General features: G+C 46.8%; 1 protein-coding gene across 6 annotated transcripts in view; it reads left to right on the top strand.

Annotated features, from left to right (window-relative positions):
- LARGE1 (LARGE xylosyl- and glucuronyltransferase 1) overlaps nt 1-18,540 on the top strand; it is a 609,153-nt gene that overhangs the window by 206,915 nt on the left and 383,698 nt on the right. For 4 of the 6 annotated variants that reach the window (XM_070788583.1, XM_070788584.1, XM_070788585.1 and 1 more), the window contains exon 3: nt 1,229-1,291. The exons of the other annotated variants lie outside the window; for them this stretch is intronic. In XM_070788583.1, coding sequence (XP_070644684.1) covers nt 1,229-1,291 — 63 coding nt within the window. The remainder of the gene's footprint in view (nt 1-1,228; nt 1,292-18,540) is intronic. 6 annotated transcript variants of the gene reach the window in all.

Genomic DNA, 18,540 nt, shown 5'->3' with positions numbered 1-18,540 from the left:
CTGCAACAGGTGCCTTGGTGGCATGGGGCCCTGCATTCTTATATTTTAGCCAGACCTCAAGGTGACTGTGATGTCCACTGAAGTTTGGGAGCTACTGTTCTAGTTGGTAGAGGAGCCATGGAAGAGTGGTAGGTTTGCATTCCACCAAAGGGCCACTTGCAGTGTGGGGTCAGAACACAGCTGGCTTGGAGAGACCACTTGTGGACTAGGTAATCGCCTAGCTGTTACTGTGATATTGATATATGCTTTAAGTGATTACCCTGATATCGATTACCCTTTATGTGATTATTGATATACCCCTTAAGTGAACATTCACTTAAACAGATGGCAAAGGATCTGTGGCACTTCTGAAGGAGGAGTGGGGAGGGCTCTGTGGTTGGTGGAATGGCTCGTGTTGATGGAAAGATGTGGGTGATAGGTAGGTACCCTGGGTTCTAGTCCTCACCTGGCCAGGAACTTGCTGCCCAGTTCTTGCTTTTTCCTGGACTCCAGTTTCTGACTGTGTAAAATGAGGATCTCAGAGGAACAGCCCATTTCCAATTCTTTCTAGCCCAGAGTGAAAGTGTTAAACACTCAGTCGTGTCTGACTCTTTGAGACCCCATGGACTGTATCCTGCCAGGCTCCTCTGTCCATGGCACTCTCCAGGCAATAATACTAGAGTGGGTTGCCATTTCCTCCTCCAGGGGATCTTCCTGACCCAGGGATCAAATCCAGGTCTCCTTCACTGTAGGCAGATTCTTTACTGTCTGAGCCACCAGGGAAGCTCCAAGCTTATGGGAAACACGTAGAGAGTGGAAGGCAAGGGTTCCCCCCAGTTGAGCATGACTTTCAAGTCCCCCTGCTTCCGTCCAGGCTCCCTTCTCTCTGTGCTGTGGACGTCATTTCTCCCACCACTGCTTGTACACAAGCACTTCTGGCAGTGTGTCTCATGAGGATGTAAGTTGGGGACGGCTTGTATTTGAATTCCAGAGGATGGCCTGGGGTGAGCCAGGGGGATCTTGGAGGACTTCAGAGCTAAGTTGACCTTACTAAACTGGGCAACAGACAAGAGGATGTCGGATGAATAATCTATCGAGCCTCACTTTTTCCATCTGAGTAATGGGCTAAGGAGCCCAGACTCAGCAGGGCATGGTGATGGGATGAGTGAGGCATTGAGAGGCTAATTCCCTCCCTCCCTCCCTCCCCTTCCACCCTCCCTCCCCTTCTCCCCTCTGCTTGTTCTGATAGGATCATCTCAGGATGTCTCCCTGGGGCCGCCTCTGCATATTCAGAGCCCAATGTTCAGGACACGTGAGTTGGCCACCCTGAATCCTTCCAGAACCTGAGGTGGCTCACATAGGAATTCAGGGTGCCCCATTGGCAGCGTGAGGTTTAAATGGGTCAGAGAGCTGTGCTTGGTTGGCTGGTCTTAGAGGGGCTGGTGATGGGTGCATGTGAGGCAGTATGGGTGGCAAGATTTTACCTGGACACTGCAGATTTTTTTTAATTCCTTTTGTTTTTCTTGTGATTGGTTTGTTACTCAGGTGCATTTGTATTACAATGCCCAATTGAGCACTTATATGATCAAAGCAGTGCTTACTGTCTGTATCTCCAATGTGGTGTCTTTAAAAAAAAAATTAATTGGAGGATAATTGCTTTACGGTATTGTGTTGGTTTTTGCCATACGTCAGCATGAATCAGCCATAGGTATACATATATGCCCTCCCACTTGAACCTCCCTGCCACCTCACCCCCCACCCCGCCTGACCCCAGGTTGTCGCAGAGCATGGGGTTGAGCTCCCTGCTTCATACAGCAGGTTCCCACTGGCTATCTGTTTTACATATGGCAATGTATATGTTTCCATGCTGCTCTCTCAGTTCGTCCCACCCTCTCCTTCCCCCACTGTGTCCACAGTCTGTTCTTTATGTCTGCATCTTCAGTGTGGTGTCTTTCATCTCAATTTTGACTTTGCCCATATGATCCTGTGAAGCAGGTGTAATTCCTTCCCCTGGTTTACAGGTGAGGCCACAGGCTTAATGAGGGAAGTGCTGTGCTCAAGAGTGCACAAAGAAGTCAAGATTTAAAGTGGTTTATCTGACCCCAGAGCAGAGAGTTGAATCTTTCCAGGCAAAGATCAACTTTTTCATTCCTCTGGAGTTACGTGGTCAAGTGGCAGAGTAGAAAGTCCACCTCTGGCCTGTCAATCACCATAGTGACATCATGACACCACTGTAGTTACCACTATCCTTCCAGCTGTCTTAGCCAACTTAGTAGAAAGGCAGGAAGCAGTCCCCAGTCGCCTGGACCAGTCTGCTAGATGGCCTGGTTTATCCTTACTGACTGGTGGGGGCTGATTTTTAACCCAGACTATTGAAGAAGACTAAATACAGGGATTCATCGTTTATAACTTAAGAAATTTATACCTGGGGTTGGGAGAGCCTAAAACAAAACCACCAACTAGATAATTAAGGGACTGTCAGATTAAATAGAGTGTCAAAACCTGGTTTTCTGTGTCCAGCCATGTGTGTGCCAGCTGTTGTGTTTAAAAATAAACCACCAGTAACTACAGTAAGGAGTGAACCCCGAACTGTAATTGATGTGCTTCCGAAAGCCAGAGATGATGCCCTGAATTTATATCCTTGAGGAGTAGCCAAGGTGGGAGGTTCTTAGCGAAAGGCTGTCTGGGGATACATTTTAATGTGGTTCCAGAAGGAAGTAGAGATAACCCTCTCTTTTTTCTTTATTCAATTCAGGGGAGGCAGGGGGAGCTGGAATTTTTTTTAAAACCAACTCCATCCATTTCTTTAATGATCATCTGAACAGCAGAACCTCCTGGGACTCTTATGCATAATTGTTCTCTAAATTGTATCCATTTTCCTTGGTCTGTAGATATATATATATATCGCCTTCCTTCTCTTTAAATAAAACTGATTAATTATAAGAGATTGAAGCTCCAAGATTCACTGATCCCTTAAGTATATGTGATTTTGCTCTCAAGATGGAGAGGTTCAAAAAGGGGAGATTTTTGAGGACAAACACAAAACAAAGCCATGGAGATAGGCAGCTTAGGTGGCTGTAAATTAGTAGCTGTCCTTGTCACCATTGCCAAATATTTATAACACACCTCTGTGAGGACTGCCACGCATGGCAAATTCCTGAAGGTGCTAGAGTCTGTGCCATGGGAATATAATTTAAACTTGATTCTGGTTGAGGCTGTTGAAGGAAGTTGGGGGCCAAGGTCACTGGTCCTTCTTCCCCCTGTTGTTGCCTCTACTTCCTTTTAAAAAATAAAACTAGTATATTACTAGGTTTTGTTGCTGCCCTCATTAGGATGCATGATACCCACATGTGTATGCACACACACACACAACACACAAACTCATTGTCTCTCCCTTCATCCTTCATCCCTGTGTCCATCCCTCCTCCCCTCTCTCCATCTCTTCATTCGCCTCTCCATTCTCCTCTCCCTCCATCCTTCCAGCTCTCAGTCCTCTTTCTCAGTTGCTGTGACTCTAACTCTTCTTCATTTCCTCCAGTTCTCTACCTGTTCCCTTCTGTGTCTTGACTACCCTGGAGCCGTTGAGATTTCCTGATGTTTTTCCATCAGTGATGGAATGGAGTGCGTGGCTTACCTAGTTGCTCAGTGGTTGGGCTTTCATTCTGCTGTGTCTCATAGCCAGTGAGTCCCTGGCCTTAGTGAACACTCCCCTTGAAGACCTCAGGTCCCATGAACCAACTGATCCTGCCTGCCTCGAGACAGCTTAGATGCTCAGGAAAGGACCATTTCTCCAACTGAAACTGACATCCTTCCTGGTACAAGGCCTGGCATCCAAGTTCCTGGCTTCCCTCCCAAGTAGTTCCAACTACCAAGGTGGCATCCACCGTCTTGTTCTTCACCCCACAGGGTGGTTACATTGGGTAGCAGGAGTGATTGAAGCTCTCTAGAGGCAAACTCGGAGAAGGCAATGACACTCCACTCAAGTACTCTTGCCTCAAAAATCCCATGGACGGAGGAGCCTGGAAGGCTGCAGTCCATGGGGTTGCTGAGGGTCAGACATGACTGAGCGACTTCACTTTCACTTTTCACTTTCATGCATTGGAGAAGGAAATGGCAACCCACTCCAGTGTTCTTGCCTGGAGAATCCCAGGGACGGGGGAGCCTGGTGGGCTGCCGTCTATGAGGTCGCACAGAGTCGGACACGACTGAAGTGACTTAGCAGCAGCAGCAGCAGCAGAGGCAAACTATATGGTTTGAGTCTTGGCATTAGCTTCTAATGGCTGGGTGATTGTGACAGGTTACTCTACTTCCCTGAGTCTCAATTTCCTCATCTATAAAATGGCACAGCACTAAATATGCAGCTAGCAGGAACTCTTACCTTCATTTTGTGAAATCTGGAAGAAGCAACTTTTATTTAAACCCCACATTTCTCCTCGCTTTCCCCGCCTCTGTGCTCTTTTCTGTCTGTCTGGGCTTGGGTATTTCTGCTCATATTGTTTGGCTGGAGGCAACGCATATTTTTTCTGAATGGCACGTGCCATATGGATCAGTCTACTGTGGGCAACTTACCTTCCTTCTCTACAGTGAGATCATCAACCCTTTTCCTGGTTTCCAGAGCACTCCTCAGACTTCTATTCCGTGTAGTATTTTAGGACACATTTAAATGCACGTATGAAGAATTTGAATTGAGGCTGAGTATAGCAGAGTCTTACGTCACAGTTAGAAGGCTTGACAGGGCTCAGTGCAGTCTGCTTTTGGAGTCTCAGTTTCCTCCTCTCTTGCAAAAGCTATGTTCTTCCGTCCCTCCTCCTCTCTGTCCTTTGTTTCTCCGTCCTCTGTCTCTCTGTCCCTTGGCCCCAGCGGTTGACAAATTTGCTGGCCCTGAGGCCACACTTTGTCCTTCTGCCTTAGCACAGACCCTTTTCTCTCTCCTGCCTTGGTTCCACTATTCACTGTGTGAAACTGCCACATCTCTGAGGAATAAAGCTGGAGTCGGGTGTTTCTCGGGCTTCCCTGGCGGTTCGGACAATAAAGAATCTGCCTGCAATGCAGGAGACCTGGGTTTGATCCCTAGGTCAGAAAGATCCCTTGGAGAAGGGAATGGCTACCTACTCCAGTATTCTTGCCTGAAAAATCGCATGGACAGAGGGGCCTGGTGGGCTACAGTCCATGGGGTTGCAAAGAGTCGGGCAGGACTGAGCGACTAACACTTTGACTTTTTTGCTTCAGGTGTTTCTCATCCCCTTGCTGCTGCTGCTAAGTCGCTTCAGTCGTGTCCGACTCTGTGCGACCCCATAGGCGGAAGCCCACCAGGCTCCCCCGTCCCTGGGATTCTCCAGGCAAGAACACTGGAGTGGGTTGCCATTTCCTTCTCCAATGCATGAAAGTGAAAAGTGAAAGTGAAGTCGCTCGTCGTGTCCGACTCCTAGCGACCCCATGGACTGCAGCCTACCGGGCTCCTCCGTCCATGGGATTTTCCAGGCAAGAGTACTGGAGTGGGGTGCCATTGCCTTCTCCTCTCATCCCCTTACTGCTCTTGTAATACCTGGCACACTCATGCCTGCTCTGTGCCTAGCATGGTGCCTCATACACAGTGTGGGCTCAATAAATGATGAATGAATGACTCCCTAAAATAAGGGTTTGGAACAGTTTGCTCTTAGAGCTCTTTTTCCAGTCTGTGATTTGTTGCTTTGGAAACCTCTAAAATTTATAACTGGTCTTTTGAGAAAAATGTCATATAACACTTATATTCCACTCTAGTGCCCTATCATTGAAGGAATATCTTCCTGTTGAAACGTGTCCCTGGTTTTCAGGAACTTTGCTCTTTCTTTCTCTAATGCATGGGTCCTCCTCACTGCCCTCGAATCATCGTGTCTGCCATTGAGGGTCACCTCTTTGATTCATTCGACTCCAATCAAAGCAGTGCAGTTGGAATGCTGTCAATTCCTCAGAAACCGCCTACATAATTTTGTTCCTCTGCTCAGGATAATGGAATGGCTTTCTGATGCCCATTATGTCCAGTCTAAATGTCTCAGTTGAAAGAATCACTTATGGCCCCCCAGGAACCTCCTACACCCTGTGGTTGTCAGCTCCATCTTCCTTCTCCAGACCACCCCACCTCCTTTTTGTCCCTTTTCCCATGACATGTGTTATAGCTTCTGGGCCTTTAATTTAAGGTGCTGTTCTTTCTGACTTGTTTACCAGCCTGGTCAATCTATGCCCATGGTCATCCGTCAGACCCAGACCTAGCTATTTCCTGTGGTCAAGGCCAAAGTTTCCAGTTTGAGTTTCCCATTTAATTCTTTGATCTACTGATTCACGGTCTCTTCTCTTCAAAAAGACTCTAAAATCCTAGCTATCCACTGGTCACTGAGTATTCTTCAAAAAATAAACATGTGTTAATATAATTTGCATTATATCATTCTGCATTCTTGTATTTTTTATTTCCTTTAATTACTTGTAAATGCCTTAAGTTATATCATCTTTTGCTTCTTTGGTAAATGCTTTCTTTGGAAAATGCTCATGGTAACTCTTTGCTTATAGAATTACTCAAACACATTCCTTGAATGACAGTGGCATTTTCCATAAAGGAGCATAGATCACAGGGACAGTGTAGTCAGATAATGACTGAAATTTTCCTTCTTTCTTTCTACTCAGTAAGGGTCTGGCAAGAGAAGAAAGAATATCAAGTTAGTGTTGGGATTAATTCTAAGGGAAAGTTTCATTGGTCCCTGGACTCTCCATGCTGTACCTGGGTAAGGGCTGTTATCCTCAAGGGCACTTCCATTTCCATTGGTGATGCTGCCCTGATTTGCTGACTGGGTGGAGGAAGATACACAGTAGGAAGGAAAGGCACTGGTTTGGGTCTGATACAGTCCTCACCCATGAAGCAGCAATCAAGTGTCACGTCCTGTATCAGATCGTGGAATTTAAAACTGGTTGCCTTGACTACTCCTTCCATTCCTATGTACATTCATCCATTCAGCAAATATTTATCAGCTGTCTACTACATGTAAGGTTTTCTGCTGGGTACCATCATGAGGCTCTTAGGAAGCATGAAATCCAATTTAGAGAACAAGCATCAATCAAATGGGGACTTTCTGAGGGTTGTCATGATTCTACAGTTGAATGGCCTGCAATGAAGTTTTTTTTTTTTTTAAAACATTTTTGCTGTGCTATGGAGAGTGTGTAGCTCTGCACATCATGGTGTCTAGACAACCCTGAATAGAGGAGAGTGAGTCAGGATGATGGGCAGTTACTGGCTCAACAAAGAGCAGTTTTCATCTGAGTAGTCTTGGCATGTTCTGTGCAATTAACTACTGGGGATAAAATTAGCTAGACCCTGGATGCAAGTCCCAGTGGCACACTTTTAAGATTCATAGCTGTCTGGTAAGCTACTTCACCTTCTTGAGCACTGGTTAGAGGCAGCTCTTCTGTTTGTTTTTTTTTTTTTTTTTAATAGTTTATTTATTTTTGGCTGCACTGGGTCTTCGTTGCTGTGCATGGGCTTTCTCCAGTTGCTGTGTACAGGCTTCTCATCGTGGTGGCTTCTCTTGTTGCAGAGTCTGAGCTCTAGAGTGCAGGCTCAGTAGTTGTGGTGCATGGGCTTAGTTGGCCCCTGGCATGTGGGATCCTAGTTCCAGCCCAGGGATAGAACTTGTGTCCCCTGCATTGGCAGGCAGATTCTTAACCACTGTACTACCAGGGAAGTCCATGGAGGCAACTCTTTTGGAGCAAAAGGATTGTGTTTTTAGGGAATAGGAAAGATGGGTTTGAATCTTAGGTGGGCGTGGTGTGTCTTTTGAGAAGTCAATTGCCTCCTGTGTGCCTCATGCCCCTCAGTGGTGTATAGATGGTAATTACTTTGATGGGTTGACTTGTCCCCCTTAGCATTCTTATGTTCAAATCCTAACCCTCAGTATCTCAGAACGTGACTGTGTTTGCAGTCGGGACCTTGAAAGACGTAATTAATATCAAATGAGGTCATGTCTAGTGTGACTGTTGTCCAGTATTGACAGTGTGGCTGTCCTAATCCAGTGTGACTGTTGTCTTTATAAGAAGAGGAGATTGGGACACAGAGAAGGACCGTGTGAAGGAACAGTGAGAACACGGCCATCTGCAGGCCAAGGAGAGAGGCCACGGAGGAAACCAGCATTACCGACACCTTGATCTAGGACTTCCAACTCCCAGAACTATGAGAAAGTGAATTTCTGCCATTTAAGCCACTTTTTCTGCCATTTAAGCCACCTGACCTGCCTCTTGAGAAATTTGTATGCAGGTCAGGAAGCAACAGTTAGAACTGGACATGGAACAACAGATTGGTTCCAAATAGGAAAAGGAGTACGTCAAGGCTGTATATTGTCACCCTGCTTATTTAACTTCTATGCAGAGTACATCATGAGAAACGCTGGTCTGGAAGAAGCACAAGCTGGAATCAAGATTGCCAGGAGAAATATCAATAACCTCAGATATGCAGATGACACCACCCTTATCGCAGAAAGTGAAGAGGAACTAAAAAGCCTCTTGATGCAGGTGAAAGTAGAGAGTGAAAAAGTTGGCTTAAAGCTCAACATTCAGAAAACGAAGATCATGGCATCTGGTCCCATCACTTCATTGGGAAATAGATGGGGAAACAGTGGAAACAGTGTCAGACTTTATTTTTTTAGGCTTCAAAATCACTACAGATGGTGACTGCAGCCATGAAATTAAAAGATGCTTACTCCTTGGAAGAAAAGTTATGACCAACCTAGATAGCATATTGAAAAGCAGAGACATTACTTTGCCAACAAAGGTCCGTCTAGTCAAGGCTATGGTTTTTCCAGTGGTCATGTATGGATGTTGAAAGTTGGACTGTGAAGAAGGCTGAGCACTGAAGAATTGATGCTTTTGAACTGTGGTGTTGGAGAAGACTCTTGAGAGTCCCTTGGACTGCAAGGAGATCCAACCAGTCCATTCTGAAGGAGATCAGCCCTGGGATTTCTTTGGAAGAAATGATGCTAAAGCTAAACTCCAGTACTTTGGTCACCTCATGCAAAGAGTTGACTCATTGGAAAAGACTCTGATGCTGGGAGGGATTGGAGGCAGGAGGAGAAGGGGATGATAGGATGAGATGGCTGGATGGCATCACTCACTCGATGGACGTGAGTCTGAGTGAACTCCGGGAGCTGGTGATGGACAGAGAGGCCTGGCGTGCTGGGATTCATGGGGTCGCAAAGAGTCGGACACGACTAAGCAACTGAACTGAACTGAAGCCACTTTTTGGCCTTGGTTAGGGCAGCCCTACTACTGTGACAGTCACCTGAAGAGATACAGTGACTCAGAAGGCATGCCATTGGATGTCTAGACGAAGGTACATGGCACATGGCAGGCATCCTGGCAAAGCCATGTGAAACAGGGTCAGGCTGGCCTCTCTGTGGACACGTTCACTACTGCTGCCACCTTCTGTGGTGCTCCTTCTGGTGGACAGACTCAGGGCCTGGCAGTAGCAGCCTTTAACTAGATTCCTGTATTATTGGCAGCTCCTCTGCATGTCAACAGCTTCCCTTCAATCTGGGGAGGCTGGTCGCATGGCAGTGCCAGGCTCCGTTGAAGGCACGTTTTCTCCTCCAGGCCATGTGGCTGATGAGTTGAGCTCTCCATCCTGGGAGATGGTCAAAGACCTTTTTCCTAAGGGTCCTGTCAGGTGTCATTTGGGGCCACACCATTCTCAGCCCCTCAGACTTTGTCGGCCTGGTGGAGTGTTTCTACCTCTGAAAGACCTTGGCTCAGTCTGGCTGACACGTGTGCACAATGTCCTTCTGATGGGTCTCTGCTTGGCAATGCTGCAGACATTTTCAGAGCCAAGGACACATTGGTTCTCTCGTTTTTATCTCTCTGGCTTGCTCACATGTGCTTGCTGTTGTTGATTTTTATGGGGGTACTTGCCCAAGGCCTGCACAGTACTACTAAAATCACACCAGTGCCTTCAGCCTCTTGGGTGTGTGGGTAGCCAGTGGGAGGCAGCTCCATCTGGAAACTAAAAAGAGAAACAAAATCCTCTTCTTTTACTTCCCCCGGACTTTTCTGTGTTTTTACAGGTAGACAGGGCCAAGTAGGGAATTTACAAATTGACATCTTTTTTCCCCCAAGCAGCTTGATTTTTTTTTTAAGTTCCTTTGATTCCAAAGAACTGGGAGCAGGGAGTCAGTTTGGCTGGGAAGCCAGAACAATCGGAGAGAGATTGGGCTTGGGGATGCTGATGCATATATGCCTGGAGTCTTGTGTGCTCAGAAAATCTCGGTTGAACACTGTGAATATGGCTGTAAACCCCAGCAAGAGTAACCCACTAACCATTTCCAGCTGTTAACACCTGGAGACTTCCGAAGTTATGATGAAAAGAGCATCTCTGGCAAGCCAAACTTGACTTTATGAATTTTGTTATGTTGGCGTGAATACTTTTCCTTCTCACCTGGGCATTCTGTGTACTTTACTGATAGACACACAAGAAAAGCATTATGGTGCTGGTGACAGACAGCAGGGCTTTAGCCGTTGCGGGAGGATGACAAGGATAAAGGCACATTCTGCTCATACTGGGGCAGTAGGCAGGGAAGTAGAGTGACCTTTCCCCCTTCTCCCTCCTATTTCTTCACTAGTCATAGCATTGTTCAGCTGGCATTGGCGTCCCTTCTGCCGATTCTGGATCTCTTGGAGATGATCAAAGTCTTATTTGATGGAGGTAATGATTTATTTCTTAGACTGTTTTCAGTCTGCAGTATTACTAAGCTGTGAATTGGTGTAAGATCATGAAGATGCTGTGATGGTAGCTGCCTTAGGGCAGAAAGGGTCCAATGCATGGGTTTTTGCCTGTGCATTTTGAGGACGAGAACTTCTAAGATGAACGGTTACTTGTGCAAATGATCTAGGACCCAGGTATCTTGTCTTGATTTGCTGAATCCTTTCTTTAAGAATTTAAGTCATTCTTTACTAAGAATCGCCCCCAGTTCTTCCAGAGGGAAGTTCAGAATTACATCATGTTGTTTAATAACTGTGCTGGTGTCCATGAAGCCAAGACTGACTTGCTCCAGGTCACACTTTGGGTTGTGGGCAGGGCTGGAACTTGAACTTGTGACTTCTTTCCTAGCCTGATGCTGTTCCCCTTACACAAACCTGTTAGCTGCTTTCTACTCCTGCCTCTGCACTGCAGAGGGCGCCCCTGAGAGGGAGCCTTCCTGTATTCTTCCAGGCTCTGGTGACAAGGTCCCTCTTAGCCCTTGGAGGCTTGTGTCAGGATATGTACCAATCCTTGTGGCTTTCCTTTGCTATAATGGGAAGCAGCTCTCAGAAGAGCGAGAATGCGTTTATATGCAGCCAGCCTGATGGTGTTGAAATAAACGCTGCATGGATGAAACTACACACAGCGAGTGCATCGTGGGGAAGAGGAACCAAAATGGAATGCTGATTTTTCTCACCGTCTTCTTTAGAAACCCTCTTCCTCGCCACCCACCAGATGATGTTGGCTGTTGGGGCAGTCTAGCATTGCAACAAAATGATTAGGTTTGGGAGACAGCCCTGTGTTCAAATTCGTTTATCAATGGATGTGGTTTCCATTTATAATCTGTGGGTGCTCTTGAGGGAAGTTGCTTTTCTGAGCTTTACTCTTTCATCTATAAACCAGTCCTGTTAGAGACTCGCTCATAGGTGTTGAGAGTTAAAATAATCGATGAATGTAAAGGGTTTTGCACAATGCCTCACACATGTTAGCATTCAGAGCCGGTTGGTGCCAGCCTTATCAGAGGCAACATCATCGTTATGACTGCCTCATTGACTTGGATGGATGTGGGAGCGTATATAATAAAGTACCCATTCTAGAACCTGGACTATGGTTATCATTAATAAATGAAAGCTGTTGTCGTCATCGTGTGGAAAAGCTCAGAGATCCGAATCATTCAGCAGATACAACACAACTGGAGGATTCTGGGACTTAGATTCTTCTCCCAGTCCTGTCTCAAAAGAACTGTATTGCTCTGGGCCAATCACTTTATTACCTCGCTTTCCACATCAACTGAATGGGGCTTAACTGAGGTTTGTGGTTGCCAGGTGGCTCAGTGGTAAAGAATCTACCTGCCAAACAGGAGACTAGCATTCGATCCCTGGATTGGGAAGATCCCCTGGAGGAGGGCATGGCAACCCTCTCCAGTATTCTTGCCTGGAGAGTCCTATGGACAGAGGAGCCTGGTGGGCTATAGTCCACAGGGTCACTAAAGAATGAGAACACGACTTAGTGACTAAACAACAATTACTGACCTTTGTGGGCCACTGAAAAGAAGACAGAAGAGAGGTGCTTAGCTCAGTTTTGTGACAAAGCCAGGGCTCCATCAACGGCTGTCCAATCTGGATTGCTGGTCACATCTGCATCGTTCTTTCTAGAGAGTAAACTGCTGGTTCATCCCAAGAACTATAAATTGGCCTTACCCTTTAACTCAGTGATTCTCTTTTTAGAGTGTACTGTCTCCACATATGGATTCTTAAAGGAAAGTTGGAGCTGGGTAGCGTAGAGCCTGTCAGAGGGCTTTGTAGCAGTGCTCTTTGCATGCGTGCATGCTAAGTCCTTTCAGTCGTGTCCAACTCTTTGCGACCCCATGACTATAGCCTGCCAGACTCCTCTGTCCATGGGATTCTCCAGGCCAGAGTGGGTTGGAGTGGGCAACTGGAGTGGGTTGCCATATCCTCCTCCAGGGGATCTTCCCAACCCAGGGATCCAACCCACATCTCTTATGTCTCCTGCATCGGCAGGTGAGTTTTGTTTACAGCAGGTCAAATAGACTCCACATGTGCTCAAAGGTGTCAGGCATCTTGGGTGTTTTAATACCACAGAGCCCTCTGGGGCTGTGGGGAACGTCAGAGCCTGGGAAGCGTATGTGGCCTTCATGTTGTGGGGTATCCTGTTTGGGAAGGAGCCAAGCGCTGCTCTGAAGGCAGTGACTTATTATTTTAACTGAGGTCCGAGAGGGCTAGTGATGTTTGAAATTTGTTCTTCAGTTAGTTGAACGCCGCTCCCCTGGGTCCCCTGCTTTGGCCATAGCCAGGGCACTGCCTTGGAACTGGGCCTGTGCCATGGCCTCAGGGGTTGGGTAGTGGTGCCAGAGCAAAGCCAACTTGTTCAGATCTAGGGCTGCTTTGATGCCACCTTGGCAATGCCTTTGGAAGCAAGTGACATTCGGCCAAGGGCGTGGCTGGAAGAGGAGGGTGTTGGGGGAGGATGTGATGCACAGAGAGGGTCTGGGGGGCAGGGAGCCTGGTGGTGGCTGCACTTGTGTGTGTCAGGCTGTTCTGTGTGTAGACCCTGGGCAGAGGCTTGGGGGGCACAGGACGGAGGGATAGTCTCCTGTGCCTGGTTTCTCTGGTGGGCTTTATGCTCGGGGAATGGAGCTCAGTCACACGAGACTCACAGAGCCCCTGGCACCTAGTGTGTGCTGAGAAGGGTGACCATCGCCCATCCTCAGAATCCACCAAGGTGGTGTTCACATGCTAGTGGCCCTGAGTCAGCGCTCAGTATGTAGGTTCCTTCCCCCTTCCTAGAGGTGGAGAAGGGGGCTGTTGATTATTTGAGTGTGTGGCCTTTTTATTTTTTAGTTTTTTAAATTTATTAACTCATTTATCTTTGGCTGCACTGAGTCTTTGTTGCTTTGCATGGACTTTCTCTTGTTGCAGCAAGTGGCAGCTACTCTTCATTGTGATACGTGGCTTCTCATTCTCGAGTTCTTCTCTTGTTGCAGAGCATGGGCTCTAGGGTGCTTGGGCTCAGTAGTTGTGATGCACGGGCTTAGTTGCTCTGCAGCATGTGAGATCTTCTGAGACCAGGGGTCAAATCTGTGTCCCCAGCATTGGTAGGCAGATTCTTAACCACTGGACCACCAGGGAAGTCCTCATGGCCTTTTAAGACATACAGTAATCATCTGGCTAGAATTTGGGGGGAAACTCCCAATTCTGGTGCAGTCCAGCTGCCTGCTCATGCACGCTCATCCTTGATTGCAGCTCTACAAATATAGCCATGCGTGCGTCTTCAGAAACATTTGAATGGAATCAGGGGATTGGAAATAGTTACACCCACCAGTTATTCCTTCTTTTCCTAAATTCATTACAGCCCATGAGAAAAATGTGAGTCAATAAAGTGGGGAATTAGACATGTGGTAATTCCTAAGATGTAAGGTCTCCAAGTTTGAGGATTCAGAGATTTAGCAATCTTATTCTCTCATCCCCCTACTTAATATCTGTTAGCAGCAGCTTCACGTGGAAGATAATTCAGCCCGGTACACAAAGCCTTTCATGCTTTGGCTCGTGGCTTGCGTCCTCAGCTGGTTTCATCTTTCTGACACGTTTCTTTAACATTAGTGAAAATGCACCTTAAACAATGTATGTATATTAATTTCTTGCTGCTCTAACAAATGACCACACACTTAACAACTTAAAATAATACAAATTTATTCTTTTATACTTCTAGAGATTTGAAGTCCAGCATCAGTCTTTCCTGGATAATGTCAGGGTGTCCATAGGGCTGGTTTCTTATGGAAGCTCTGGGGGGAGAATCCATTGCCTCACTCTTTCTTAGCTTCATGTGATGGCCTGCATTTCTTGGCTTGTGGCCTCATCCTTCATCTGTGAAGTGCATTTCTTCAATCCCTGCTTCCATTAGTACAGTGACTTTTTCTCTGATGCTGACTCTTTCTGCCTCTCAGTACAAGGATTTTGTGACTATATCAGATCCAGCCAGATACTCCAGGATAATTGCATGTCACAATCTTAATCATACCTACAAAGTCTCTTTTGCCATGTAATTGACATCTACAGATTCCAGGCATTAGCACTTGGGCATCTTTGGGGACTGTTACTCAGCCTACCGTAATGTGTCCCCAGTCTTTGTGCCTCATCTTTTTGCTGCCTCGAATGCCTTTTCCTGCCTTCTTTGCCAGGCCAACTCCTGTTCACCCTTCAGAACCCAGCCTCAGGGTCTTCCTGGTAAGAAGACTTTCCTGAACCTCTTTCCTCTCCTGTCTCACTGGTCGGGTAGTGTGCCTCTCCTTGCTTACCTAACATCTTGTGCCTGTACTCTTAGTATCATTATCTCACACTGTACTATAGTTGTCAGTTTGTCTGTCTCAGTCACCCTTGCAGGGGGACTGCACTGTAATCGCTTTCTCATTCCTACCGTGTAGACTCAGGGCTGCACTTCTTAGGCACTGGTTGATGCATGTTCAGGGGACCAGGGTAGGAGTACGACTCCCATCTTGAAGACATTCCCAAGGAGAAGCCCCTTGTCCTGATTTCTATTCCTTGTTGGCCTGGAATTGCATTTCCTCCCAGGACCTGAAGTCCTTTGGGCTTCAGTATGTCCAAGTCCCATGTTTTCCTGTCCCTTCTGCCATTTGATTCCCTCTTTGTTGGGCTGTGGGAGAGCAGCCTAAGTTAGAGCAGAGAGACAATTTCTATTAACATTTATATTGCTTTGCTTTTCTATTTCTTGGCGAGGCTCTGAGGACTGGATGGCTGCAGAAAATGTTCTTTCATCTAAATAATGTCCCTGTGGGGGGTGGATTTGGGCTTTTTTCTCAGCTGTGGAGAAGAGCTGGTGTGATAGACGTATGAGCCCAGGAAAAATTGAGGCACAGACATCAATGCAGAAATTGCAAGTTCAATTCAGTCAGTGTTTATTGAGAACCCACTGTGTGTCTGCTTCCATGCTAGGGCTTGGTGTCCAGGATTAATGTCTAGCATTTATTAAGTGGTTATTATGGTAAAGAATCTGCCTGCAATGCAGGAGATCCAGGTTCAATTCCTGGGTCAGGAAGATCCTTTGGAAAAGGGAATGGCAACCCACTCCAGTATTCTTGCCTGGAGAATTCTGTGGACAGAGGAGCCTGGTGGGCTGCAGTCCACAGGGTCGCAAAGGGTCAGACATGACTGAGCAACTAACACTGACATTGGCTAGGTATCAAACATTGTTCCAAATGCTTTGATTCTCTCACCTCTTTGAATTCGTAGAACTACCCCGTGATACATAGAGTCCCATTGTTTTCTGAGTCTTACAGGTAAAGAAACTGAGGCAGAGAGAAAATGCCTCAAATGTTTTAAGTTACACTCTAGTAGGTGGCGTGGGCTCCAGAGCCCACTGCTGTACCGCCTTGCTGACGTGGGAGACTTGGTCTCTCTCCCCAAAACCCTCATGGAGGCGGCGTCTGAACTGAGAGCACATTGAAAGGTGAATGAGGGGATCCACAGATTTTCAGAGGTTTCAGAGGGAATTAGGGGGAAAAAAAGAAGGGCGTGTAAGTATTTTGTCCATGAAAGAGCGAGTAGCAATTCAGGGTGGTCTAGGTGGCGTTTAGGGTTGTGGCAAAGATTGAGAAAGAGTGAGAGACCCAGGGGAGGGGAGAGGGTGTAGCCAGAGCCTGCGTCTCCCAGCCTGTGGTCTGAGGTGAGCAACTGCAAGTGAAGATGATGGTGGCAGTAATGTCTCTCAAGCTGTGATGGACATAGACACATTTCCTGGGATTTGGTCAAAGTGCAGGCTCTGATTCATAAGCCTGGGGTAAGCCTGAGAGTCGGTTTTTCCGATAAACTCCCAGGTGACACTGTGGAAGTTGCTCCCTGGGTCATACTTTGAACAGTGAAGTGTAAGGGGGAATGCTACAGGGTGTGTGGGTGAAAACACTTGGAAAAGATGCCCTTATTTTGTTGTCAGCCTAAAGGGTTGGGTGGGTCTATGAGAATGTTCTCAAGAAGAACAACTGTGGATGGAGGGGAAGATGGGAAGTGGGAGCTGAGGTATTCAGCAAGAAGAACCTGGAGTTTTGCAGACCTGAAGGAGGCCGATGGAAAGAGAGCAGCACGCCAGTGACAATTCGGCTCCATAGCATATGACAGCAGGTCCCCTGTAACTGTGGTTTCACCAGAGGGAGGCTGGTTTCTCTCTCCCATCCAAGAAGTCAGGGTGTTGGCAGTGTCAGATGGCATGGTAGCCTCACAGTGTCATCAGATCCCAGCATGCTGTCTTGCAGTTTTGCCATCCTCAGCTCTGAGCCAAGGCATCTCAGTGTCCAGTGTGGCTCATGGGCATCAGTGTCCTTGCGGACCAGCAGCCAAGAAGAAGCAGGGAGAAGGCAAGGATGGGCACACATCTCAGCAGGCAAACTGCCTCCGAGTGGTCTTCCTGACCACTTGGTCTTCTGAGTTGCACGCCCTCACATGGTGCCTGGCATAGGATGCATTCTCAGAATGTTCTAAGTAAATGTCAATGAGTAGTTGAACTTGAGTGATCAAGCTGCTGGTATATGGTGCTTGGTGATTTTCCTGAAATAGGGCCTCTTAAACACTACAGTGCATCAAAATCAACTGGAGAGCTATTTATAATAACTCCCCTCCACACAATTTCTGATTTAGGAGGACTTTGGAGGGCCTGGGGCTTCCCGGGTGGCACTAGTGGTGAGGAAACCACCCGCCAAGGCAGGAGACACAAGAGACGTGGGTTTGATCCGTGGGTTGGGAAAATCCCCTGGAGGAGAGCGTGGCAACCCAGTCCAGTATTCTTGCCTGGAGAAACCCCATGGACAGAGGAGCCTGGTGGACTATGGTCCGTGGGGTCGTAGAGTCATACACGACTGAAGCAACTTAGCATGCGTGCATGGGAGGACCTAAGGGTGTGCATCTCTAAAAAGTTGCCACATGACACTGATCCTGCTAGCCCTAGGACAATCCTTCAAGAGGTCATTATCCTTGAGAAACACTCAGATTTGCTTCTTCCCTCCGGGGAAATGCATGATATAAATCAGGCCTGAAAATAGACACAGGGATTAAATACAGGAAAATTAAGTCAATGGATAAACCAGGAGAGAAATACTTGGGGTCAAGAGTGCATTAGAATTTTGTTGCCAATTTTTTCCTCAAACAAATTTCCTATATCGCCTAATCTTAGATACTGCCAATTGTAAGATGCACCATCATTTTATCTTAAGCCAAGAAATTTTAAAAGGCTTTTAATTAAGCTGTGACACAATGCTTTCTCATCTGTTTGAATCTTTTATATTTATTGAAAGAGCCCTTTTAGACCTAATCAGATGGGTTTTTATCATATTTTACTGCTCTGCCTACGTATGAAGGAAAATATGGGCAAACATGTTGGTTCACGTATTCTTAAAGCTTCCTCATATTGAGCCTCACTCTTTGGAATTCCTCCTCTACTTAGTGTCATTGCCATCTGTATTTTCTGCATCATACTGTCCTCCGCATTATTGTGAGTGTCAGGTTTCTTATAAGAATCCCACGAAGAAGGCCCTTATCCCCACTTTGTAGTCGAGCAAGCCTACTCTTGGCTCCTCTTTTGGGAATGTTGCAAACACATCTGACCCTCCACCTGCCCCTTCCCACAAGCATTTGGTGCACAGAGTTACAAGAGAGAACCCCTTCGCTATCAACTGCCAGATGTTCCTGGGGCCCCTGACACCTGTTGTCCACCTATTTCTGAATGTACAAGCTGTGTGGCTATGTTACCACTGCTGTGTGGTCTCCGGTTATTGCTGTTGGCTGCTT

The sequence above is a fragment of the Bos indicus genome, chromosome 5 (genome assembly GCF_029378745.1).
Source record: "Bos indicus isolate NIAB-ARS_2022 breed Sahiwal x Tharparkar chromosome 5, NIAB-ARS_B.indTharparkar_mat_pri_1.0, whole genome shotgun sequence".
NCBI lineage: Eukaryota > Metazoa > Chordata > Mammalia > Artiodactyla > Bovidae > Bos > Bos indicus.
Note: the sequence above shows the minus strand (reverse complement) of the source record. Positions and strands in the feature narration are given on the sequence as shown.